Source organism: Thunnus albacares, chromosome 2 (genome assembly GCF_914725855.1).
Source record: "Thunnus albacares chromosome 2, fThuAlb1.1, whole genome shotgun sequence".
Classification (NCBI taxonomy): Eukaryota; Metazoa; Chordata; class Actinopteri; order Scombriformes; family Scombridae; genus Thunnus; species Thunnus albacares.
In genome coordinates this window covers 24,114,131-24,140,852 of record NC_058107.1, presented here as the reverse complement: position 1 = coordinate 24,140,852, position 26,722 = coordinate 24,114,131, and the positions used below count along the sequence as shown (strand labels likewise).

Genomic DNA, 26,722 nt, shown 5'->3' with positions numbered 1-26,722 from the left:
AGACTGTCCAGCAGGCCCTGTCTGTTTTTCTGTCTGTGGTAATTACCCAGCCATCCTGTCACTCCACATCTGTTTAGTGGAGATGGGCCTGAGCTAAAGGACCAGAGTGGCGGGTAATGTGTGACCAGTTTGGCTGAACTCTCATTCAAAGTACATCCAGTGTTGCTGATGAGTCCCGGTAGACAGGGACAGAGTGGAGTTGCTGTTGTTTCTAAGCCCATGGACCATGGAAATGAAGGCTTATGTTGTAAATGGCAAGTGACATGCAGGTATACGCTTTACTTTGCACTAGATAGGCTGATGATGGGGCTGCATATATGTATTCACACAAAACTTATATAAAAATATATGTACGTATAATACACAGAGGACAGGGAGAGTTGAGCAGAACACAATGAGGAGTCCTGAACCGGCTGCTTATTTTCGTGATATTTCTTGCAGGTTGATAACAACAAGAGAGAGTCAGACGTGACTGGAATGCCAAAACACAAATACACTCTCTATATGCTCTAATCAAATCACACCAGAACTTGATTATTTATTCATCTTTGAAGTTCTACAGGATTTTCCGCATGTGTCACAACACATGACACTCTGTGAATGGTCTTGGATATCCAGTTCAGTGCAATTGGTCTTGGCCGAGTGTGTTTGTGATGTGTGTGTGTGTGTGTGTGTGTGAGAGAGAGAGAGACAAAAGAGAGACGGGAGAGAGAGGCAGGTGTAGGCTCCGGGTTATTAGGCCAGGTAAACAGAACAGGGTTGTGTAACTCTGGCTGTTAATTCACTGACCTTTACCTTTACACTCTAATGCATTCTAATAGGCCAGCATGGCTCCTTTTTCACCAACACACAGACATGCATTATGTTCCCCCCTCCACACAAACACACACACACACACACACACACACACACACACACACACACACACACACACACACACACATAGACATAAACACACACACGTACCTACAAGTACTTGGTTGTCTAGGATATCAAAGCTTTTATATTCTCAAACCACAAAACCCTTGGGAGGTGTTATAAACTTACCTCTGCCCATTGAGATGGTGCTATCGTACTTGGAAATACTGGCCAACAATTCTCAAAAGACACTGCATATAAATGATTCACAGATTTATACAATCAACAAAGTTATTTCTTTACATGATGTTACTGCAACAGCCGTTAAAAACCAGACAAACAACAACAACAACAACAACAAAACTTATGATTTACTTTTTAAAGCTTACATGAGAGGTTGATGGGGGTGATTTGAGTGGGCTGCCAGTTAAAAAAAATGTTTTTCCTGTTTTTCTTGCTAGCCCCCCTTTCTGATTAACTCTGTGTGAACTGAGGCCTGCCTGTTTTCAGAGGTGGCACACCATGCAAAAGAATGACCGGTCCGGGGACGACAGCCAGCGGGACAGTGTGAGTGAACCCTAGCTTTGTGTTTTTGCATTTTTAGCACTTTTTTAAATTTTTCCCTTGATCTTTCATTTTTACATATCTCTATATCTTGATATTCTTCATCTTCCCTCTAAATCTGGCAAAAGTATTCTGACATCTTCTTTTACACTGTGCACCATTATACATGTAACTATGTAAGGGTCTGAGATAGCTTTCTTATATTTAAGTGTATTTAAGTCTTTAGTGTGTTTCAATTTATGTTTCTGACATTTGGGGGTTCTGTGAACATATTAATTGTAACACAGTTCATTACAAAGCTATTCAGCATTCAGTGTTGATGTGGGACGGAATCTCTTAAATGTCAAACATAGGTGTGAAATGATTCAACTACCGTAGAGCTGCAACTAATGATTATTTTCATTACCGATTAATCTGCTTGCCATTTTCCAGATTAAGCAATTAATTGTTTGGTCTACAAAATGTCAGAAAATAGTGAAAAATCCTACCAACAGTCCAAAATCAAAGGATATTCAGTTTACAATGATATACAGTGCAAACCAGCAAATCCTAACACTGAGGTAGCTACAATGTTTGGCTTTTTTGCTTTAAAAAAAACTTTTAAACAATTGATTATCAACATAGTCACCAATTAATATTCTGCCGATTGACTAATCGATTAATCAACTAATAATAGCACCTCTAGATTCAACTTTGTAACAGACTTGTGAATAAACCTCACCAGCAGTTCACTGGAAAGATCTTTAAATGGGACATTTTGTATGGACATTCTTGGATTACCGAGGTGAAATCATTTTGTGTGAATCGTTTGTTATTTTTCAAAACAGGTTACAGTGTAATATTTATGATGCTTGCTACTAATTGTTGGTACAAGCAAGATTTCCATAAAATAACCCAATAAATATGCATTTTAGTAGAGTCCAATATTTGATATTTATCAATGTGGTACACAATGTTGTACAAAGATATTTTGTTTTTGGTATAAAAAAAAGATTTCATAACATCTGCTGATCTTGACTCTCATTTTGCCATTCTGTACAGCAGTTACAAAAATGTTCACGTATAAGATATTCAATCGTACTCTACAGCTGTTGACCTTGAGGTGAAGTTCAAACTAGGGCCAGTATGTGAGTCTTTATAATGGGCTGACATCAGAGAGGAAATACATTGGGTATGCAGATGGTGCATTTCCCTTGAAAAGGCTGCAGTGGGAATATCAGCCAAAATATAAATAGCAGATTTAAACGGAGACAAAAAAAAAAAAAAAGAAAAAAAGAAGAAGATTTCCATTTCTGCTGTAAGTTTGCCACATTTCTAAGTGAATCATAGTGAAGAATGAGACAGAAATTTCAAACTGAGAATTGCAGTCTGGTGCTGAGGTCTCCACACATTTCCAATTTGTCTTGATGTGTGTGGAAACTATATTCTTATCTGCTCCACAGTCCATATGAGCTGTGCTGTAGCTCCAAGGAATATAAATATGGTCTACAGGTGTTCCTGTATTAAACATAGTAAACTGTAATTTTCACATTCATGATGTTGATGAACACTATGTAATCTCCTATGGGGAAACACTAAAACCAGAGGTCACCAATGAAAAATCAGTCCGAAGACATGATTGCCTGCAAGAAAGGTTATTCAAATTGATGCATAATATTACATTAGAACAAAAAGCATGTAGTCCCACTGGCATAATATTAAAAAGAAGAGCTGCATAAATATAAATGGTTATTAAAAAAACTGACAGCGGCAGGAACAAATGACCTTTAAATTGGAATAAAACCGCTACTAATGGAACAAAAACTGATTGATGATTCACATTTTGTGTCTCTGAAGATGCAATGAATTTTAAAATTATACAACTGTAAATTACTAAAAATATGTCCTGGGGAAAAATGATTGAATTTTAATTTTTTTCTCCTTAGAGGGAAAAGACTCTGAAGTGAGTGCTACAATTCACCTTCCTATGAAAATGCTTTAAGAACAACTCTAAGATATGAGCAAGATTTGTTACCGAGTAGCAGTAAGAGATTTGGCGGTGGAGGAGAGCAATAGTTCATGTCAGATGTGCCTGTGATTAATGCCTTCATCAATTAAGAAAGAGTGAAGAGTGCAGGGCACGGGGGTAGAGAAGTGTGGCAAGTGTTGGGAGAGAAATGGGTGGGACATCAAGAGAGGACAGGTAATTACAGAGAGGAGAGGAGAGATAGGAGCTGAGGTTAAGACAAGAAGTGAATGTGAAAAACAAACTGAGAGCAGCAGAGATGCTCACTCATCATCCTGAGGGGCATATTGAGGTAGAGCGGGGACACAGGCTCCGCTGATGAATACGTTTTGCAAGGCTCTCGGGGGCTGTCCAATCAGGCAGCGCCATTGATGAATAGTCATGAGTCACCTTATCAGCGTCACCATGGTTACGCAGATGTGACTGTGGCCCTGTGAATGTGATGAGGGAATAGAAATGGGCCAAACGCTGCTCTGTCTCCTTCCCGCGCACATCTTGATCACCAATTAGAGCTCAGCAGGGGAGCATCCAGGCCATGTGTTTGGGCCTCTCCGGCCTTGAGGATGAGGAGATTTTGAGTGAGGTGAAAGAACAAGGGGAGACGGTGAAGATGATGGTCAGGGATTTGAAGCGTGGGAAGAGTGCAAAGAGGGAGGAGGAGGAGGAGGATGAGGATTTGAATTTTTTGATGACTTAAAATCGCATTAATCGCCAGTAAAGCCAGTTGATACACAGTACATACAGGTGAGGGCAGGCAGGAGGAGGAGAGGGGAAGTGGATGACAAGATATTAAATAAAAAGAGCTGGGAAATTAGATTGAACAGGATCAGAAGAGGGGAACATCATATGAGCATGACAAGCGGCAGCTGTGGGGGATAAAATAAAGAAAAAGGACATGTGACAATGAAATAAAGGGCTGGGACAACACATCATGATTTATATAATTTCCCAGCCTCCTTTACAGACATCTTAAGAGCAACAGAACTGAAGGTCAGTTTTATGAGATGATCAATTTCTGAAAAGCTCTAGCTCTTAACACTTGTTGGAATCCCCTTCAGGATTTAAGAGACCTAAAACAGATGGATGCCACTTATCGCAAACAATAATGCCAAGCAATATTTTTTAATATCTCAGCTCAGACAGCAAAGGGCTCTTTATCTTTCCTCTTAAACCACCTTTCTCTAATGTTTCACTAAAATAAACATTTTACTCCATCATACACGGCAGAGGTCGTTGTTAGGATAAACCTGATAATAGTAGTCTTCTTATCACTGATTTGCCAGACCGAGTGCAAACATGGTTAATTGTTTTTGAACCACTGCTTATCTACCTGCTTATTTATTTATGAGAAAGTGGAGCAATCTGCTGCATATTTGAAACATGTAATTAGATTAGCAGCCAGCTCCATACAATGGAGACAATCTCAGGCACTCAGGGAAATTATATGTGTTTTTCCCCTCAAGCCTGCCAAAACTCAACTGGGGCAAATTTGTTTTTATCAATCTGGTCTACACATACTTCTAAGTTTGTAATTGTGGATCCGTCTGCCTGATTTGTTGTCTGTGTGGGTCCTGCACTTAAAGGCAGCCACGTACATATAGGTGGAGAGGTAGGCAGATTCGATATTTATTTATTCCTTTACACCTTGTGTAAAGAAACATTGCCACCTGCTCACCGTTCTCATTTCACAGCCTGTTGACTGTGTTTAAAGTGTGATTAATCTTGCATAAGGTGTTTGGCGGCGTTCGCGCTCAGCGCTGATGTGGTATTGATGCATTACGAGTGGTGTGTGAACTCTGCCTGGGAAGGTCGACGCTGAGGATTCATGGAGTGATGAGTCTGCCACCCTGTTAGTGTCAAAGTTTATCCAGATTCAATTCACAGATGACACATGCAATATGTTTTCTTCTCACTTTCCTATTATAAAACAATCTAGACACTAATGCTTTATCTTCAAAACAGCTTTAGTGTGTGAGAATACAAATGCTACACGTGGTTTGTTCTTTATCTCTCTATATTATAGCACAGTGACCCTGACCCTTTGCACAGATGAGGAAATACAGAAAATGTGCTGTGAGATTTAAGTAACTTCAACCTATCAGCCATCTATCAGCGTTATATAGCATTTCTTTCTGCATCTGCTGCAGTTTTCGCCTCCCTGTAGGTTTGGGGCACTTCCAGGGTATTTCATTTCATACTATCATGCACAGACTAGAGCATCACAAAGCCATGCCGCCTGAAGCTGAGGAAGACTCTAGGTTTTGTCCCTATCAGACATTTTCCTCCTACCTCAGGCTACTAGAGGGGTGGTCCTCGAAACAAATGGATTCATCTCCCTTACTTCCAATATGACACTTCAGCACACTGCTGTTACTGCTTTATCACCTGTCACGCTAGTTTTCTCGCACTTAATCTTTTCTCACGTCTCATTTTTCTCACTTTTGCTGCTGAGATAAATAGGAAACAAGAGAGTATGTGCCACTATATTGTCCTCTGTGTTTGTTTTATCTTTGCAGCCCACTATATCCTTCCGCAACACTATGCTTTTTATAACCTTGTTAGAAGCACATATATTTTATTCAAGGCATGCTGTGTCACATTGAAATGAAAATAAACATGTTTATTCAAATTTGGCTTCCCAGGGAGTGATGCAAAAATGACTAGAAATATAAGACACTGTTACTTGAGATAGACAAGGGGGAGAAAAAAATCTGCTGTGAATGTCTAAGAATAGAAAGGCAATTTGCATATAACAGTAGCAGCAGATACCTAGCAGAGTCAAGGAGGCATTTGATATAAACTGAAGGTAAATAACAGGAAGAATGTCTGATTCACCATTAATGCCATATGTGGTGCAGCTGCATGCGCTCTCTGTATTTCACACAGTAAATGGGTGATGAAGAGCTGAGGTTTTGCGATGATTGATGGAGAATCAAGACCTTTAGAGAACCAATAAAGGTCTAAGCAATTTACTGTGGCTTTCAGTAAAAAACGAAAAATGTAAAAACCTCTCTGTTGTATGTAGAATGCAATAAAAAAAACCATAAAGAAATCATCTCACTGGATAATTTTCTTTATTTTCACCACGCCTTAAATCCATCAAAAACCCTTAGATGTTACATATAGGTGTAAAACATAAACTTTTCATTATATCATTGCTTTGCTATGTCATTTCCAGGTCCAAAAGGAGCTCCCCTATGTTTTATTTGTATATTGTATTTCCCCAGTGCAAAACACGGTTCCAATGTATGGACACCATGGACCATGATATCAACCTATGTCAGTGGAATTATTCATAACATGGATCCAAGGCAAAAGGAGTTGTCGAATAATAGAGTATTATTTTCTATAATACCAATCCCAACCTACCCTTCAGTTCCTCATCCCTGAGACATGTGAAATCTGTTGTGAAGCTCTGTGGACACTATGTAATATAGGAGATGAACTGAGTTAATTTTTATTACTCTACAGGATACCGTGTTTTACAGCTAAGCAAAATCACTAGATCAAGCAGTAAAAACGCACACACTGGTTGTAAATACCAGTTACTCTCACCATGGAGCGACAGCTAAACCTGTGTTGTTGTAGAAACCAGTTCACTAAGACAGCATGTGCCAAGCAAACCTGTGTCTATTGGAGACGTTCAGATTGTAGGGTAAGCTGACCCATGGATATCAAATTTACATAAATAAATTAGGATTCATTGCTACAGTACTGTATGTGTTCTCCTCAGAGCCAAATGCTATTCAGGCAGAGCGGGGCAACGAGACAGAAAAGGAAGCCATCAATAAAGTGAGTCTCTGTAGATAAAACCTCCTACTCTCTCCTTTGTTTCAAATATAGTGTTGGCTTCCAGAAAGCCAAGTGTTGCCTATATACTGACAGATAAATGGGAGGACTAAATAGTTTTTTCAACCTGGTGATTTACTGCATCTCCTCCAATCGCAATCTATCTTTTTCATCTCCTCTCTCCCTCTCCTCCTCCTTTGTCTGTGTTAACTTCTTTGCCAGTCACTTCTCCTCTCATCGCTCCCAGGCTTTACCCAGAATCCATTTAAGATTCATTCTCTGATAAAAATCAATTGCTAAATTCAGAGCACAGAGATGAATGATGGCACTGAAGATGAAAGGTTGCACATACTGAGTATAGTGCAGGTTGCCCCGTAGCTTGAAGTGTTCATGGTGTATTCCCGGATTTTAATCTAACCCTTTAAGCTTTTTCTGATCGCAGCTGTCTTGTTAAGTATCTAATAGCAAAACCTCTCTGCTGAGTTTGATTCTGAAGTGTCACCAGTGTTGGTGTGGTCCTTTGTTTCTTGGAACATTGTGTCAATATGCAGCCAGATTCGTTCTCTCTGGTCTTGGAATGTAAAATTATGCAAAATACATTAATATTATGTTATAAGAAATTGAAATGGTAATGATATTTTTCTAAGAGAAGAAGTGAGGGAATGCCTCTCGGCTCGCCTCAGGTAATGCTCTGACACTCGCGGCAGATGGTGTTGGTAGGATAAGCTGCAGAAAGATAAAGAAAGGTGCATTAAGGAAGAGAGCTCTTCCAGACGTTGACTCATGTACTGCATACTGATGATTTCATACCATTATTTCTCTATGAACTAATTTCTATATGAGCATAATCATTAAATAAAACAGGCCTGAGGTCTTGTCCAGATGCTATTTCCACTGTAAACCACTGCAAAAATTGAAAGGCCAAGCAACACCCAACCAATGTTTGGTGTCATCTTAATCTCCCAAAAGGTCAACAGAAAAAAGGTTGCTAATGAAAAATTCAGTTTGTGAAAAAGGGATCGCTTCCTGTTTGCTGACAGAATAGTCTAATTGATATGAATTAATTCATAAATCATGCATGAGGGAGGGAGTAACTTTAAAACCTTTAATATCAGATCCACATGTGATACAGTTGGATCCCCAGTGATGTAACTTGAAAACGGAGATAGATGGTAAACAAAGATGCCTCGTGTTTGAGGTGCAGCAGGACCACTACACAGGTGGAATAGTGAAAAGGTGTCCAGATCATTCGGCTCACTCACAAAGTCAGAGGAGAAGGCAAGAAGAGGACTGAATTAGGATGAAGAGATAAAATGATAAAATGAAAGAAAATGTGGCCGCCTCTCAGTCTTTACATGAATAAATGAGATCTGCATGTCAATATTGAACCACCTGCATATCTGAGCAGCCACACATCAACAATCTTCATCAAAGACTACAACCCCCTGCAGAAAAGTTGGTGATTTTTTTTCAAATAAATTCCAATTCACATACATTTTTAACCATCTCCATAATAAAAGCACAAATCAAAGCAGAATGTGAGCTGTGTTTTCTCAGCTGCTGTGTATTGGTTAGACCCCACCCTGTCAAATACCAATAATGGGCGCAAATATTTCAGATGGTAGTACATACTGATGTGCTGACATGATCAAAGTGTCCTCAGGCTGTTTAAACTAACTTTTTTCCCTTCACATAGTGCTCTGCTTCTCTGTCTTTACAATAACTCTGAGGTGAATAAAGTAGATTTTCACCATGACAAAGAGAGTGCCTCAAGGCTGAAATATACCTCTGAAGTGTTGCTTTATCTACAGAAAAAACAGGTATACCTTCTGCCTTTAGGTATGTAGAAACAAACTGAACATACTACCCAACTGACAGAATCAGCACTGAATGACATGACGATCTGAACGGTAACGGTCACATACGCTTTGAAAAACAGTGAACAAACTGCATAGTCAGTGGCTATGAATCTTTAGACTGAACTGAGATAGATGATTTTCCCATTTGAATGGGAAAAGTAGTTTGTAATTTACACCTCTAGCAAGAGAGATACTCAGAACAGAGAGATACAACCAAGAGAAATACTCAGAACAGCAGAACAGTTTTGAGGAGGCCTTTAAAAACCAAAAACACAACAGCACAAGTGTAAGGAAAGGCTTTAACATACTGTAAGCTGAAAATGTTAGCATGCTTACAGTACTAAACAAGTGTTTTTTGGCCAGGGTGCATATCATTAGCTAACTACAGTATTTTGTGGGGTTACAGCTTATGTTAGAAAAAAGTCCTGTTCAGGACTGGAACGTCCACTGTGTACATTGTCTTGGATGCTAAAAGAGTATGAGCTAATGTTAGTGGCTTAATTTGTTCTGCTCATTGTTGGATATGACCAAGTTTACCCTTCAGCAACCCAAGCCAAATTAGTTATCCAAGATGGTGTTAGATTTTGCACACGCGTAGCCCTACTAGGTCAATTGTTAACGTTAAACATACTGTCTGAAAATATAAACAATGAAGAATAAATCTAACCTCTGTGCTGCTTATCTGATATGTAGAGTAAGCATTCAAACAGTTATATTAGAAAGAAATTATATTTTTCATTTTTCTTATAATACCACTATAATATTATGGCTAACTAACTGCAATACAAAAACAATGCTGTTCCTTTATTTCAATGTCTTCTACATGGATCAACAACTGGTGAAGATTTTCACTTTTTATCTTGAATCCGTTAGCCGTCTTTTTGCATGATGATGTTGTAGACATCAAGTGGATATTTAAGACCCTTTTTTACAACGTTTTCACTTTAAAAGGAATCATCTGGAGACAGAGTTTACAACCAACTCAAAGAGCTAACGTTAAGTAGCTAGCAAGCTATATCATTAAAATCTACCAGTGACAGTTGTTATTTCCACCAGAAAAATTGACGGTTGCCAGCTAGTAACTGCCTTTGTCTACTTCTTGAAATCCCATTGTTTAAAAAAATCACTATGAATTTCAAGTGGTAAATCTGCCACTGCTATCACTGTATGCAGTTATATGTGCCTAACAGGGCTAGTGCTTATCCAAGGGGCGATTGTGACAATTTTCTGTTTTATAGTTTGTTTTAAATGCTACTGTATTAATTAATCTCCCTCTTTATTTGCCTTTATAGTTCCCTACAAAATAAGAAAATAAATTTATTATTCACAACATGTTTACTAGAAGGCATTGTCACTCAAATTTGACCTCCCACGCCTGAACAGTTCAACCTGACTACCAATGGATTGGCACATGAAATACACAGAGAGCACAGAATAGTCACAGCAGACCAATTAACCTTTAACTGATCCCACTTATCATAAAGAGCCACTTCAGACACTAGGAGAGACAGCACAAGTGAGTGAAAATGAAGGATTGTGTGTATAATCTACAGTGGGGAAACACACACACACACATACACACACACACACACACACACACACACACACACACACTTGGATGTCGTAACCTTAATATCCATGGCAGTCTCCTGTGTCCTACCTTTGGTCTTGGCTAAAATCATTTTCACATCCCTTCTATTATTCTTTTACTTTTCTTGTCTTTGGAGATTCTGTTTATTATTTACACAATACAGTTTTTTACATGTTACATGACATTTTCTAGCAACACAACACAGCAGAAATAGTCATATATAAACTTTTAAAGTTTATATTTGACTATTTCTGTAAAGGTGAATAGTATTCACACACTCTTTAAAGTTCAAGATGAAGGTGAACACTCTTTTTGCTAATTTATTGTGAATATTTTAGACTTAAAGGTGCAGTGTGTAGGATTTAGTGGCATCTAGTGGTGAGGTTGCAGAATGCCCCTCCCCCTCTCCTTCCAAGTGTGGAGGAGAATCTACGGTGGCCGAAAAATGTGAAAAGCCCTCTCTAGAGCCAGTGTTTGGTTTGTCTGTTCTGGCTGCTGTAGAAACATTGTGGGGCAACATGGTGGGCTCCGCGGAAGAGGACCTGCTCCCTATGTAGATATAAAGGGCTCATTCTAAGGTAACAAACACATCAATTCTTATTTTCAGGTGACCATACCCTAATTAGAATATTATATTCCATTTCTGTCCATTCCTCTAGTTTCCACTAAATTCTACACATTGCACCTTTAACACATTTGCTGCTAAATGTATGGACATGAATGAATTTAGGTTCATAAATCATTCATAGAGAGATTCAACGGGGCTAAAGTAAAGTGCATCAAGTAAAGTGCAAGTGCAAATATAACAGCAATGTCCTGTATCACATCCTGTGTCACAGCAGCAAAAAGAATAAAATGCCATTACATAAATTGTTTGGTAAACAAGTTCATGGTTAATACAGACTTAACTTAATTTGAGTCATTAGATCCATCATCCATCTGTTTTACCTTTAGCCTGCTGAAAAGTGAGAGTTAATGATGTTGGCTCCGCCATTCCCCTCTGTAAACCACTGTCTATGGGAATGAGTGTAATACAGCTAATTATGTAGGAATGAAAGGCTCGATGGCTTCCAGGATGAGGATTGGCATCTTGATGGATGCAGAGGTGGAGGGGTGTTGGGTGAGGTGTTTCAGCGGTACAATAGAAGGTGAGGCAGAGTAGTAATGACAAAGAGGGAGAAGGGAAACAAACATACACATACACACAAGTTAGTGCTCTGAGAGGTCCCTCTGGACTAATGGAGATGTATAATGCTGTAAGGTGCAGCGTATAGAGCTAACTGCCAGGATAATTCATTGGTTTTGCACTTGGAAGGTGAATAGGTATCCAGCAGGCTGCCCCTGGCCATACATGCACCATTAAGCACCTTTTCCACAGCTAATCAATCTACTGTATGAAAACCTGTAACACACTTTATGAAACAAAAACAATAATAAATTGGAGATTAATTTAAGCTTGCTATTGTTATGACATTATTATAAGTAAGGCTAAAGACCAGGCAAAGTAGGCACAACTGCCCTGAGACCCCAAAGGATCCCCAAAAAGAAACAGGTTCACTACTGTATATATCAAATGGTTTTGGTAATTTGATTACTTGCACATTTGTTGAATTTTCACCACTAAAGTACAATATCATCTAATGCAGCTCCTGCATTATTAACTAATTTTGTGGTCTTATGGGGGGACCCTGTGTCAAAATGTAGATATAAAAGCTTTATTATCTTTACATTTATATTTTCCTAAATTATCTATATTCCTTATATGTTGTGTTTAATTCATATTACCGCAAGCTAAAACAAATTAAATATTATTCCAGCATAAGAGCACTGGTTGCATTGGACTTAATGGGAAATTTGGGGCAACACGGTACATACCAAGCAGCAACTTCCATGGCTTGATGCTGAAGCCAATGTGGAAGTACTTTAAAGTGCAATGCCACCGACTACTGGCTCTAAAAAAATACCTGGCTCCAATTGACTCTCGTTCAAAAAGTGTCAACCCTCTCAAAATACTAAGTCAATAATTTTTTTCAACAAGTCATTATGGTCTCAATTTCTAAAATGTGGCCCTCAAATAAGTGTGCAGGTGGTCATTTTGTAAATTATTGCTCCTTTAATAACATTTGAAGACTTATGATATCTGCCATGTGGGTGTTGGCTGTGATTGACAGTTCAATCGCAATGTTTTGGTACATTTATTGATACTTAATTACAATACCTGCTGTGTTAGCACAAAGTAACTAATGTTATCCCAAGTTTGCACAACTTGGTGTTACCAGGAAGCTAGTGCACCGCTGCACTTTGAGGGGTGTTTTTCCAGAGCGTTAAAGGCAACACCCTGCACTCCTTATTTGGAAGGTTCTGGCCCCAAATTTATGTTTCAGGATCCCCCATCCAGCCACAACTGAACTAACTACAGTATATCTGAGATTGTGTTGTGTGGATTTTCAGAAAGGGGAGGCCGTGGTTACCCACATTGAAAAGGTATGTAATTTCGCAGTATCACCTGCAAAAGAGCAATGTGGAATGTAAATGTTGACAGTTGACACTTACTGTCAACTGCAAGGTTCAATCGTTAAGGGAAACCTTTTTATTCATGCAGAATAAATTAAAACTCCTCATGGTTTGTTGCAAGATTAATGGCACTGAATCTGCCTCAATTTATCATGCTGTCCCAGCAGCCCTCCTCATACAGTATGTGTGTGCGCTTGTGTATTCAAGTGTATCCTGAATCAAAGATACTCCTGGAACAACTCAATAAGCAAATAACTGATTACTTTTCTGCTGTCCCTAAGGACAGTGTACTGAAGAAACGACACACAATTGAACTTCTTCTATGCACTACTGTCCAGCAGAGCCTTGGGTATATTGTGTGTTCAGTAAAAGAAAAAAATAGCTTCTTGTGCTGGAGGCCAATACAAAGCAATTAAAATAGCAATTTGCATATTAGAATTAGCTAGTAATTTGTATTCACTAATTTGTTTGGTCTCTCTCAAAATTTGATATCTGCTAATGGATTTTGAATGGTAAATTCAGGAAAGGTTTTTACTGTAATGTAAGAAACCTTGCCTTAAAGAAGGGGCTCTGCTGCTGCCGCCATCACTGCAGCAGAATCAACTTTTCTGATAACCATTTAATGGTACATTGACCACCTGATGTGTTTCTTCCAGGTTAACTTGCTACTGCAGAATGAGTTTCTCTCTTCTCACACTGGTCTCACCTCAGACATACATAGTCTCGGCTTTCAGATGTCTCTTGCCTCCTGCTGACATTCTTATCATTTGAGTTTTTTTCTCCTCTCTTGACCTGGTGTGCTGTATCATTTAAAGTTGAGCTTCTTCTTCTCCCCAAGTGAATTTCTTTGAGACCTGAGGACTTTCTTAAATGCGAATATGCCAAAATATATACAAAACCAAACCATATAATTTGTAAGGATGGGACTCAAGATTCCAGGAGTAGAAGCCAAAAATAAACAATTTATTCACTCAAGTGAGGAATGGTGATTTGAAATGGGAAAACATAATGTGTAAGTCCAAAGGTATGTAATTTAATGGGGGCCCTCGGCACAAGGTACACATGGTAAATGCCACTACAACAGCAAAATGTTAACTAAAATGTATGAACTCAAATTAGAAAACAAGCTGTGTTGTAAAATATCATATTTGTGTGCTGTATGAAAACATGTCAGTATTTTTAGTGCATTTGCGTGTCAGCGCTAATTGTTATTATGCTAAAAAGAAAGAAAACAACTGACACTGCCTTGTGGTGAGGCAGTTACATTCTAGGTTTATAAAACGTGTAAAAAAAAAAAGTGTATTCATAGTGTAAAATAAAATGGAAACCTCATATAGACATTGCATCCTTATTTTGGAGAGGCATTATGGACAAGCCACCATCATTTCCACCGTTCAAAGATGCAATGATGCATGAAAATGGGGGCTAATCTTTAGAAAAATGTCAAATGATTAAAATGATAAAAGGCTAAAAGCAGCATTAAGCATTAAACGCACAATATGTAATTTCAGCCGTTAGGGGTCTCTCAATCAAAACAATAACAAAAGACGGAGTGTGATGACGGTGTGAAGTAGCAAGGGATCATGGGAGTTGTTGTCTTCGTTGTTAAATAACCAGCTTCACCGGGATAGGATTACTCCAGTGTTAATCATTCAGTATGTTTTTACCGGGAGCCGAATTACCCGCAGAGGTCTCCTCCTCTCCAGAGCAAACGGACCCGGTGATTACAGGTAAAAACACTGAATAAAGCTGTTTCACCTAAAAAATCAGTGTTTCTCCGACGATGTACGGCGACCACCGGACGTCCGGTACGGGCTGTTAGCCGAGCTGCTGCTAACACTTGTTCAGTTTATTTCTCTTATAACTTTAGATCCAGATGTTCGGCCGGTTTCTCCCGGGAGCCGAATTATCCACAGAGGTCTCCTCCTCTCCAAAAACAAATGTACACACAGATTAAGATCGTTAAAAATACTAATTAAAGCTGTTTCACCTAAAAAAATCAATATTTCTTCGACGATGCTCGGCCACCACCGGACTTCCTGGAAGGGCTGTTAGCCGAGCTGCTGCTGACGTTTGCCCAGTTTATTTCTCTGATAACTTAAGATCCAGACGTCCAATGCCTAAAATATCTCTTCTGGCTAAAAGATATAGTTAAAAGCGACCTAAATTTATCATGAAAATGTGGCTTAAAACTGAATAAAAGTCAATTTTTAACAGTATCTGTGGAACAACCACAACGGCGATGGATTATCTTGTGTGTGTGTAAGTTACTCTTTGGTAGACGCCATTGTAGCAGACAAACACAGCGCCGCCGTATGCATCTTGTGCGTGTTTACTCTTTGGTAGAGGAGGTATGACGCCATTGACATGTGACCAGATGAAACGGTCCGTTACGTTGATTAAATTACAGATTTCTCTGGGTTTGAAAATTGTTGTAAACATTTGGGATAATGTAAGTACATCATGTAAGTAAATATATAAGATAGGTCTAGTTGTTTTTAGACATTTTAATGTGGAATAATTACATATTATACCTTCAAGTACCTTCAAGTGTAGGACATGCTACACTGAAATAAACATTACAGTACAATAAGCAAATGTTTGCATTAGTGGTTTCTTGAACTCATTTTAAGCTCCACTGGAGAAAGCTGGCTGGAAGCAGCACGTCACCCATCTGGAAAATCCAACAACATACCTAAAGGAATCCAAAGATAAATCTTCTCTATTTAGCATCTGCACTGTGGCTTTTTCCCACTGTAGACAATAATATATTTTCTACACAACATTAATGATGCACTAGATATCACAAGAGATGTCTTAAATTAATTGGGAGAAAAATAATCCGACTTATTTCTTAAAACACAAAGTAATTGTTTTTTTCCACAGTTACAAGTTACTTTTTTAAACTTTGATGAAACCTGAGGGTTGGGTTAGATTAAACATCTGGTGAAATTATTACAAATCATCCTCCTCCATCCATCTTGCATGTGCTGCTCAACATAATGCATTAGGTCTGGGAAGCAGCACACTGAATTTTTAATGGGCTTTTCAAAACAAGAAGAGCTTTTGACTTTGGGCAGATAAGGGTAAATTGTGCTAGAGCAGTCAGTAGGGATGCCTGACTGCGTTTTTTAGACCTTTCATGTCCATTAATGGCAATAGCAAAAAAAATAATTACACTCACTTACCCTTTAACATTTTCACTAACCCAAACTTTGCACACCTTGAACTCAGCTAATAGTTTGATTCTGCATGGACCCTCACTGTCCTCTCTTTCTGACCCTAAAACCCCAGCTTTGATGTCCTCCTCTTGCCATTGTCTTTTCATTTCAATTCATTTTGCATCTTCTATTAAATCCCTGTTTGTAAAATTTCTGTCTGCCATGAGGATCTCTGCATACTTTCTTATTCTGATTCTAACAATCTGCTGTTGATTTTACTTTCTGTCTTCTCTTTTTCTCCTCACTCAGGTGTCTGATGATTCATCTGACTCCCCAGAGCCGGGGCCTGTCACCTGCATGGAGCCTTTCATGGTGCGGAGGCTGTCTTGCCGGACAGTGCAGTTGCCCCCCTTGGCCTTCAGACAGGCCGAGCAGTACTACTGTGATCGTAAGCCAGAATCAGACACAGTCACAGTTCCACCACGGCCCACCACACTGCCACTACGTACCCCGCCACTCATCGCCATCACCTCCGCTGACACTAGCAGGTAGGATGATGTGGACATGTGTTTTTACTTACATATGTCTTTCAGTGGAATGAGTAATTGGAGTAAGAGTGAGTAAAGTGGTTTGGTGGATCAATACATGAGCTTTCTGAAGTGTCTGAGACCACATCACTCATTAAGTACCTGACACTGTGCACACAGGTGGAAATCAACACATTTTAAAATATTTTTTAAAGTACATCAACTATAATTTATGCATAGCTTACATGATTGCAATCATTTTCAAAGGCATACCACATATTCTTAGATATATACCATATGACTACCATATACTATCTGACTGTGAGCAGAGACCATTAGAAAATTGAAGTAAGGTCAAGGCTGTTCTAATATCCAAGATGTGACAGCCTGCTGCTGAAAGCCATTGCATTCAGCAGTCACCATGTTTCATCTGAAATAAAACAAAGTGGACAAACAATAAGGTAACATAGCTGTCCTTAAAATGTGACATTTTGCCATTTCTTGAAGTAAAAAGGTGAACTAGCTATCCCAGGCATCAAGCATCTGCCAAATGAATGTAATCTAATGTTAAAAAAAAAAAAAAAAAGGTTGTTAATGAACAGTCAGCTCTAATTTTGATGTCTGAGCGTGTTTGGAACACAACAACAAAGATAGCTTCCACATCAATCCTGGTTTGCAGCTGCCATATGATCATAATGTTAGATAAATGAAAATACATGTGCAGGCAACAGAATGTTCATTGTGATCGATTACCTTGCCCGAGCAACTTTCAAGTCTGCAAATTGAGTTTCATATGGTAGTGAAGTTAAGACAAGCCTGACAGGTAGGAAATCAATTACAGTATAATTTGGAAAATGGTTGGCAGTAATGCAAAGCATGCTTGATGTGTAGAGGACAAATAACATGTAAACCACTGGAAACAAAAAGATTAAGATGGCACCACAGATGGCTGCCACAGTGTTGAGCTCTGTAGTATTTATTGTGTTTTTGTTTATTGGTGCGGTACTCCCTTTCATAGCACATTCACCAGGGAAGAACTGTTGAATATTTGACAGCTCACTCCACAAACTTTTTCACCAAACACCGCTCTCGTCATTACATCTGACAGATGTCCACTCTCTTTTCAACAAAATGGATGAACTGCTGCTCATAAACAGAACAAACAGGGGTTTTTCAGGATCTGGTGCCCTGTGTTTCACTGAGACCTGTCTGGGTGAGTCTATCCCTGACAGCATTCTACATCCATCAAGCGGACCATGTACGGAGTTAACGGGGAAAACAAGGGGAGGAGGAATCTGCTTCTACATAAATGAAGTTTGGCATACAGATGTTACAGCGGTAAGGAAAATATGCACTCCTCACCTAGAGACTATTTTCATCAAATGCCAACCGTTTTATTCACAGCGGGAGTTTCCCTCCTTTATTCTGGTTGGTGTTTACATTCTACCTCAGGCCCGCATTAGTGAGACCTTACAACACCTGGCTGACCAGAAAACCAGCATGGAACGAAAACATCCAGACTCCTTTCTCATTATCCTTGGAGATTTTAACAGAGCAAACCTCAGCTATGAACTGCCAAAATACTGACAGCATATTAAGAGTCTCACCAGGGATAAAAACACACCACTGCTACACAATATTAATGGACACATATTGCACTGTTCCCCGTGCAGCTTTGGGACTCTCTGATCATGGTCTGGTTCATCTTCTCCCAACCTACAGGCAGAAACTAAAATCTGCAAAGCCTGTGGTTAAAACTGTGAAGAGATGGACCCACAAGTCAAAACTGGAGCTACAGGCCTGCTTTGACTGCACCGATTGGAGTCTTTTTGAGGCGGCGTCTACAGACCTGGACAAACTTACCGACACTGTAACATCTTACATCAACTTTTATGAGGACATATGTGCACTCACCAAAACTCTCTGCACCATCAATAACAATAAGTCCTGGTTCACAGCAAATCTCAGGCAGCTTCGTCAGGCCAAGGAGGAGGCCTACAGGAGTGGATACAGGATCTTGTACAACCATGTCAGAAACACACTGACAAAAGAGATCTCCAACTACAGGAAAGCCTTCACCCACACTGCAGAGAACCTTCAACTAGCTGACAACCGGAATGTGATTTACCACAGGTTTGATCAGCCCACTTTCACACCTGTCACTCGCTCCAATTCAGACATCCCACAACCAACTGCACCCCCTGCTATCACCTACATGTACCCAGACTTCCCACCAGCACTGATGGTCTGTGAAGGGGATGTGTGTCAGCTCTTTCAGAGACAGAAGATCAGGAAAGCACAAGGCCCAGACAGCGTGTCACCCTCCTGTCTGAAAGTCTGCGCTGATGAGCTGGCCCACATCTTCACATGGATCTTCAACAGATCACTGGAGCTCTGTGAAGTCCCCTCATGTTTCAAATGCTCCACAGTCATCCCGGTCCTCAAGAAACCCTCCATCACTGGACTGAACGACTACTGGCCCATTGCCCTGACATCTGTGGTCATGAAGTTGAGAGACTGGCGTGTCCACCCACCCCCCTGTACACCAGCGACTGCACCTCAGGGGACCTGTCTGTTCAACTCCTGAAATTTGCAGACGACACAACAGTCATCGGCCTCATCTGAGGCCCCATCACCAACAGCACTGTGTCAGCTGTGGAATCCTTTAGGTTTCTGGGATCTACATTGTCCCAGGGCCTGAAGTGAGAGTGCAACATCAACACAGTTACCAGAAAGGCCCAGCAGAGGATGTACTTCTTGCACCAGCTCTGGAAATACAACCTGCCTCAGTTGTAGAGGCTGACATTTTTTCGTGCATCCTGTAGGTCACAGGATTCGTGTGAGATTCCCATGGGATTGGAGTCATTTTCACTATTCATCATGTGACTGGGATGGGACAGGAATCATAATAACAATAGGTCAGTTTTTATATATAAATATGCAGTTCTAATATGAATAAACACTATTTTCTTTATTTTTAACATAATGCCTCTTCTCAGGAGCTGCTAATCCAGTTTTACACTGCAGTCATCAAGTCTCTTCTCTGCACTTCCATCATTGTCTGGTTTGGACAGGAACAGACTACAATGGAAAGTCAGGTCTGCAGAAAAGATCATTGATCATGACCTGCCTACAATCCAGGATCTTTACACCTCCAGAGTCAGGAAATTGGCAGGGAAAATCACTGCAGACCCCTCACACCCTGGACATAACATGTTCCAACTTCTCTGCTCTGGTAGGCACTACAGAACACTGTAGACAAAAACCACCAGACACAGGAACAGTTTCTTCTCCCTCTCTGTCAGGCTTATGAACAGTTAACTCACTGTGGCACTGTGCAATAACCCTGGAACACTATAAAGTGAGTATACTGTACCTATGAATTATATATATTTATTTTATTCTGAAATACAAATTGTGTAATACATCACACTCACTGCTGTATATCTGAACGGGCTGTATACACTGTACATAACGACCTACTATACAGTATGCATATAGAGTAACAACTTTTTTTTTTTACCATTTGATCTTTATCTCATTACTCATTGCACTCTTTACTTCTTTGCACTATTTGTATCCTGTTTACAGTCCCTAGAAATGGTTTCACCTGTCATTCCTTGTGTATATTTCTGAAGATTGTTGTGTTGTTATTCTGTTTAAGTACACAGAGCCACGAAGCTGGAGTCAAATTCATTGTATGTGTAAACACACTTGGCCAATAAAGATGATTCTGATTTAAAACATCCCTGACTGACTGCATACTCTAAGGAGTGTGACTCATCGCATAACTAGGCCTGATAGATTTGTTTGTCACTTACTAATCTTAAAACAGGGAATGTAATTTACCATTTCAAATATGATAAACAAAATAAAAGCGGACTCTCACAGAAAATTACAGTACATATTCATCCCATTTGGCACTGTGGATTGATTAGTCTACAGTATTAAACAACACAGTAGTCTGATACACTGTGCAATTAGCCATGCTTTGTGTGACATTTTGTGTAACACAACATGCAAACCGCAGGGCTTAAAGTCTTCATCTTAGAGGTTATGGCAACTATTTAGGTTTTCCACTTGTTCTACAGTAAGAGTACAAACAAATACATAAGAAATCTTCAGCAATACTTTTAGTGTGCATTTATAGTCTCTCTGCACTTGGAAAACATGACCATACAACAACTGAATAAAGAATCACACCCTATCCGGAAAATGTTGGAGAATGTACAGTATCATGGTGGTTTAGATGAAATGAGGTTTGGCAGAGACAGACACCAAGTCTCCCACCAGCTCGATTCTCTGAAGAGAGACAGAAAAAAAACGTACCAAACAGCATTCGGTATCAAAGAGAGTTGGGGGAGGCATAATTTTACTTAGTGAAGGGTCCAGAATAAATTCAGACTGACTATCTGTCAGCGGAAAATCCCCATTGTCCTGTGTTGGTAATGGGAACAGCTGACAGAGTTCACTCATCAATCAAAGAGAAAGTGGGTGTCCTCTCTTACCTTTGATTCTGATGACATGCTTCAACAGGCTCTGTATCTCACTCATCAGCCACGTGCTACCTGCATAATGCTGCTCAGTGGTGTGTCATATGCCAGCTGAGAAAAAAAACACATCAGTTTACCCTTTTTTCTCTACTTGTCCCTGTATTGTCCTCCTCCCTCTTTCTCTCTCTCTCTCTCTCTCTCTCTCTGTCTCTCTCTCCATCTCTTCGCCAAGGATGAAGCAGCAGTGTCTCTCAAAGTGAATAAACAACAGTGATGTGAGCAGTGAGATACAGCTTGTTAATCAGACCTAAGCTTGTTAAAAAGCCCTTAATTAGAGGATATGTTATAAGATGTCATGGACATAATTCAAACAAAAACAATGTTATTGACTTGTATACTTATTTATATGGAAACAAGAAACTGGTGTCACCTGGGTGTAAATTAGCCTTCATTATCAGTCAGGCAGAGCAATTTTCATGGCAACTCAGACATACATCAAAGCCGAAATAGTTTCCTGAGATTCAGAATTACTGCTTCAATATCAGGAACATCTTGATTCCAGGAAATACAGTATTTGAGTCTATTTTTGTCTTTGTTTCTGACATTTTTGTCTGTAGCCAGGAGCGTCACTCATCCACATTGTTCACAACATTGTCTACTGTGTCACTGACAGAAGCTGCCACTCACGATGAAGAACCATATTCAATACTGAATAATTTTACTTGCAGTCAATGTGATAATGCCAAAAGGTGTCAGAGAAGAGATGTAGAGACAGCCTATCCTCTCAGAGTAATTGGAAGCAAAGTTTTATGTGAACTTCAGAAAAGGGCAAACTGTTCTCAAGTGTGTATAACTGGACACTCTTTGAAAATCAAGTTACACAGGCTTGAGAGGGATTGAGTGATTAGAAAAAGGGTCAGACGATTATTTGATGGAAGATGTGGGACACGCCTGTACTCCTCCTCTACTTCAGACGGTTGTATCGACTATTTTGGATGATGTCACCGCTTTTTCTTGTCTTCTCTTTTTCTTGGAGCAGAACTTTAAGAGCGCGGGTTTTTTGTCATCATACTTTTCGAATCATCCCCCTGCAGCACCAAAAAACATGTCAAATCAAAGTATTTTGGTATGTAATATAATATGTGCTTGACAAAATCTTTGGCTTTGATTATATAATTGTTTTGTTTCATTGTACTTTAGCCCTTTCTGACTGCGAAGTCTACCTAAACAGTTAGTCATGTCCCATCATGTTACTGCTACATCAAGGAAAGTTGGCAGCTTTCACAGCAGAACATTCTAAGAAGTAACAATTTATGAAAAAAATGGACTGTAGGGAGGAAAATGGGTAATGCGGAGAATTTTAACAAAGGCCATACATCTTAACTTTGCTTCAAGCTTGATTCATTTATAATTCAGTACAGCGACGAGGAAGAAATATACAGTTGCGAAGCATTAAGGATGGAAGACGTGCTGCAAGAAATATTACAACTGCAACTTTTGAGTGCAGTTTTTTTAAATTACAGTACCTTTATAATTGTTTAGATATAAGTTTATATTGACAAAGACTGTGCCAATATCAATAATAGCATTGGATATTGGCTCAATACTGGACCAAAACATGCTATCAGCACAATGATTTCCCAATCACTGAAATGTTAGTGATATGTATTATATGTCTTCTTTTTACAATTATACACATACACAGATTGTCGACACAGATGTAGTGATCTCACTGTTTCTCTCTTGATACCGAGTCCGACACCAAAACTGAGGATGTTGGTTGGTACCGATCCGATACCAGTGTTGTTCTTTTCTTTTTTAATTACAAATCTGTACAGCTCACTGTGTGGAACTGATTGAGTTCATTTTTATGTGTAAGATGACATGAAGCTGTAATTAGATGGTACTTCTTAAGTATAATCGGAGACATTCATACACCTTTTTGGTTTTTTAATTATTTGTTAGGGTTTTGAAATTGTATTTAAGTAACTAAAACTTTATTTAAAGTGAACTGGTCACATCTGGTTGATATCTCCTCTGTTTAACAAGGTATTGGCACCAATACCAATCCAGTGTTTTGGAATCACTGATTCTCAACCTCACTAATAGTTATCTGAATCATTATACCATTATCCCAAACTAACAGTCTAAGCAGAAAAGAAAATACTATACATAAGTGTAGAATAAAAATGGCATATAAAATTTTTTTTTTTATTTTTATCATGGTGACTGGATTAAAGCGCTCTTGTCATATTGATTACTGACAGATTTACATGTCAAAAGATGTGTAATGTTTACAAAGTTACTGAGTCCAGGGACAAACATTCATGCAAGGTGTGCTAACGTAAAAGGTTGCCCATCTGGTGCATTGTTTGGTGAAGGTGACTCCCACTGCATGCTGGAATATAATCTCCCCCATGACCTCGAGTAGGAACTAAAGAATGGAAATGAGTGAAATTAATATACAAATGAAGGTTCACGTCAGGTCTCAGTGTGTGCACTATTCAGTTCTGCTGCACGTGCTGAATCAGAGTGACCCTGTAGGGAATATGGTTAACTTCAATAGGTAAAGACGAACCGACACAAAGCCCAAACATGAGCTGCTCATGTGTGCATGCATGTGTGTGCTCCTATTCTCTTTGCTATGTGTACTATCTCGCCATTACACTTACCTGCCACTACTGTTTTCAGTCACCTTGTTTCTGAGATTACATTTCTGCTGTTAAAGCAGGAGAGATTGCATTCCCCACACTGTTAGTTTCCCGAGGAATGGGCTTGAGCTGCAAGTGTGTTGACGAGGAGGGAAAGAAAGCAGTCTGCCCTGAAAGTCCCCTTTCTCTGGAAATGATGACAAACAAAACAGAGGAGATTTAACAAGGTGGCTGGATGTTTGCACTCCTCTGTACACTGTGGTCACCACAGGCACAGACACACATCCTGTAATAACCCTTACTTTAATTAATTACTGTGGAGGCCAGCTTTTTATTTGCAGTGGGCTATCTTGGTATATCTTGTCCCATTTTATGTCCACTTTCTTTGCTAGTAATGTAGTGTACTAGTAGTACAACATGTTACAAAACTTGATATTTTTGCAATACGCCCAAATCTTATTTGGAGTGCTGGATCATAAAATTGGTTCAGTGTTATATGGTTTGGCCACCTGGCTCTCTGCCCACTCCCACCCCTTGCTTTTCACTCATGGAGGATTTCAGGGGAGGTGCTTTGGGTGGGTCCCTCATGTTTAATGTATGATCCTGTTCCCTATATCCCGTCGCCGCTTGTTTCTGCAGGGGACTTGAAGGGAGACGAACACTGTTGACAAGTGTGGATGGTTTTTACGCATACCGTGCGTCAAGTTAACTACTGTCGCAGTGGTTTACTGAAGTTTACAAGATATTGTGGAGAGACCCATCCGCCCGTGTGGACTGTCCTGTACTGAACATCTCTCATTGCCGCAGCCAAACAAGCACCTTGCTGAAATGGGCGTGTATGGAGAAAGCGGGGAGCACTTGGAAACTAGTCTCAACTGAGAGAGTTCCTCTTCGTAAAGTCTCACTCAGGAACACTTCCCCATAGAAAATCGCAGTCATAGAGGTCTACCTCGTGATGCGTAAATGGGTTCATTTTTGGTTCTGTCCAGTGTATTTCTGCAGGGCAGCAAGGAAAAGTTGATGGAGTTAAACTCATTACGCAAGCTTCAAAAAACAAACTGGACGTGAAGCACCCAGAGTAACTAAAAAAAGTTATCTCATTTACTCTAGAATAGCTATAATTTCGAATTTTTTGTTTTCGTTTTTTGGTTTCTCAAAACACCTAATTGCCTCGCAGTGGTGTCAAGCCCCCCTCTTGCCACCTTCCCCCCCCGGGTCATTCCATCTGAATGCCCCTAAAGTGTTTATTTCTTTAAATTATTATTTGTGGCTAAGGAGGATGGAACCTGCATGCGGGAAAGTGGGGTCGGCGTCTTTGGTCGCCGGCGGCGGAACCGGCGTGAGCGCGAAGGCGCCCAAACATCTGTGGAGGCAGCAGAACCAGGCAGCGCTCTCTCCGCTCCACCACGCGCTGGTAGTGCGCAAGAACGACCGAGTGAGACAAAGAGGCTTTTCGGACACCGAGAGATACCTCAACCCGAGGAACATGGACCGGACTTACGCGGTGGACACGGGGCACCGACCCGGACTGAAGAAATCTAGGATGTCGTGGCCGTCGTCGTTTCAAGGTCTTCGACGGTAAGAGCGAAAGGGAAACTGTTTCCTTCATCTTCTGTCTCTTTTTAATTTCCCTCGATGAAGATGGGCGTTGTGTGTGTGACTGAGCGGAGAAGTGTTTTGGCTCGTATTTAGTCCTAACTTTGAAGAGGTTATACTACATTTTGGGCTTAGCCTGTGCTCGACATTTGTTTTACATCACTTTTTCTATCACACTGTCGAAAGCATTCATTTTATATATATACATATATGCACACTGCTCTAATGGTAAAGAAAGGACGGATAAACTATATACACGTCATTCAATAGCTAATAGGCAAAAAGAGAGAAAAAATATATTATTAATAATATATTTATGTCCCTTATCACACACTTAAAAACATCCTATCCCATAACTTAGATGTGTTTAATATTTATTACAATAAATCAGCTTACAGTAGGCTATTTAATACAGGTCAGAAAGATGTGTCAGCTTGATAAGAATATGGGTTAATTACTCAAAAAAGAAAAAAAAACGAGGACAAATCTAAAGGAGAGTGAGTGATACACAGTTATCTTTTATGTTTATGCTCATAGTAAGGATAAATCACTGAGCAGTTAGAGATGTAGTGCGAGGTGACAAACGAGACAGATGTAAATAAAAGGTAGGCGTTAACCAAAGGCAAGTCACAGGAAATATTAATTTGTACTTTGCCCTGAAAACATCACATACAGACTTCCTCTTTGTATCTGTAAGATGTTGTGATCTTACCACATATCTTTAAGATCTCTGGGTATTCTAGCGCTTATGTTCATAAGTGAAATTACACTCTGTTCTCTGTGTGAGAGAGAAAGAGATACAGTAGGGAGACTTTGCATCATCACTAATACATGATGACCACATTCTCTGAAATGACACTCACAATAATCTGACTCACTGCACATGACAGCATGGATCATCTTAGCGCATGTATGACAAGTGTTATGGTCCCCAGATGTTCCTTACACATAAGCATTTAACCAGAGCAGCTATTGTAAAATGTGTTTTGCAGGAACAACAGTTTTTCGGTGAAGCCTGCTTGCGTACAGGCAGACACAAAAGCAGCTCTGCACTCAGACGGCCCGGGTGTGAGGGGAAATGTTTCTGCTCTAATTACTCACTTGTTCTGGGAAG

At 39.7% G+C, this 26,722-nt stretch overlaps 1 protein-coding gene across 4 annotated transcripts in view; it reads left to right on the top strand.

Annotated features, from left to right (window-relative positions):
- The window catches only part of pde4d (phosphodiesterase 4D, cAMP-specific), a 191,432-nt gene that overhangs the window by 17,300 nt on the left and 147,410 nt on the right, over nucleotides 1-26,722 (top strand). For 2 of the 4 annotated variants that reach the window (XM_044374203.1, XM_044374228.1), the window contains exon 1: nucleotides 16,830-16,889. Coding sequence is in view for 2 of the 4 variants with exons in the window: in XM_044374187.1 (XP_044230122.1) it covers nucleotides 25,292-25,590 (299 nt within the window). In the remaining 2 variants the exon portion in view is untranslated. Of the gene's footprint in view, nucleotides 1-1,319; nucleotides 1,426-16,650; nucleotides 16,890-24,710; nucleotides 25,591-26,722 lie in introns of those variants that run through there. The other 2 variants (XM_044374195.1, XM_044374187.1) reach the window with 2 other exon arrangements.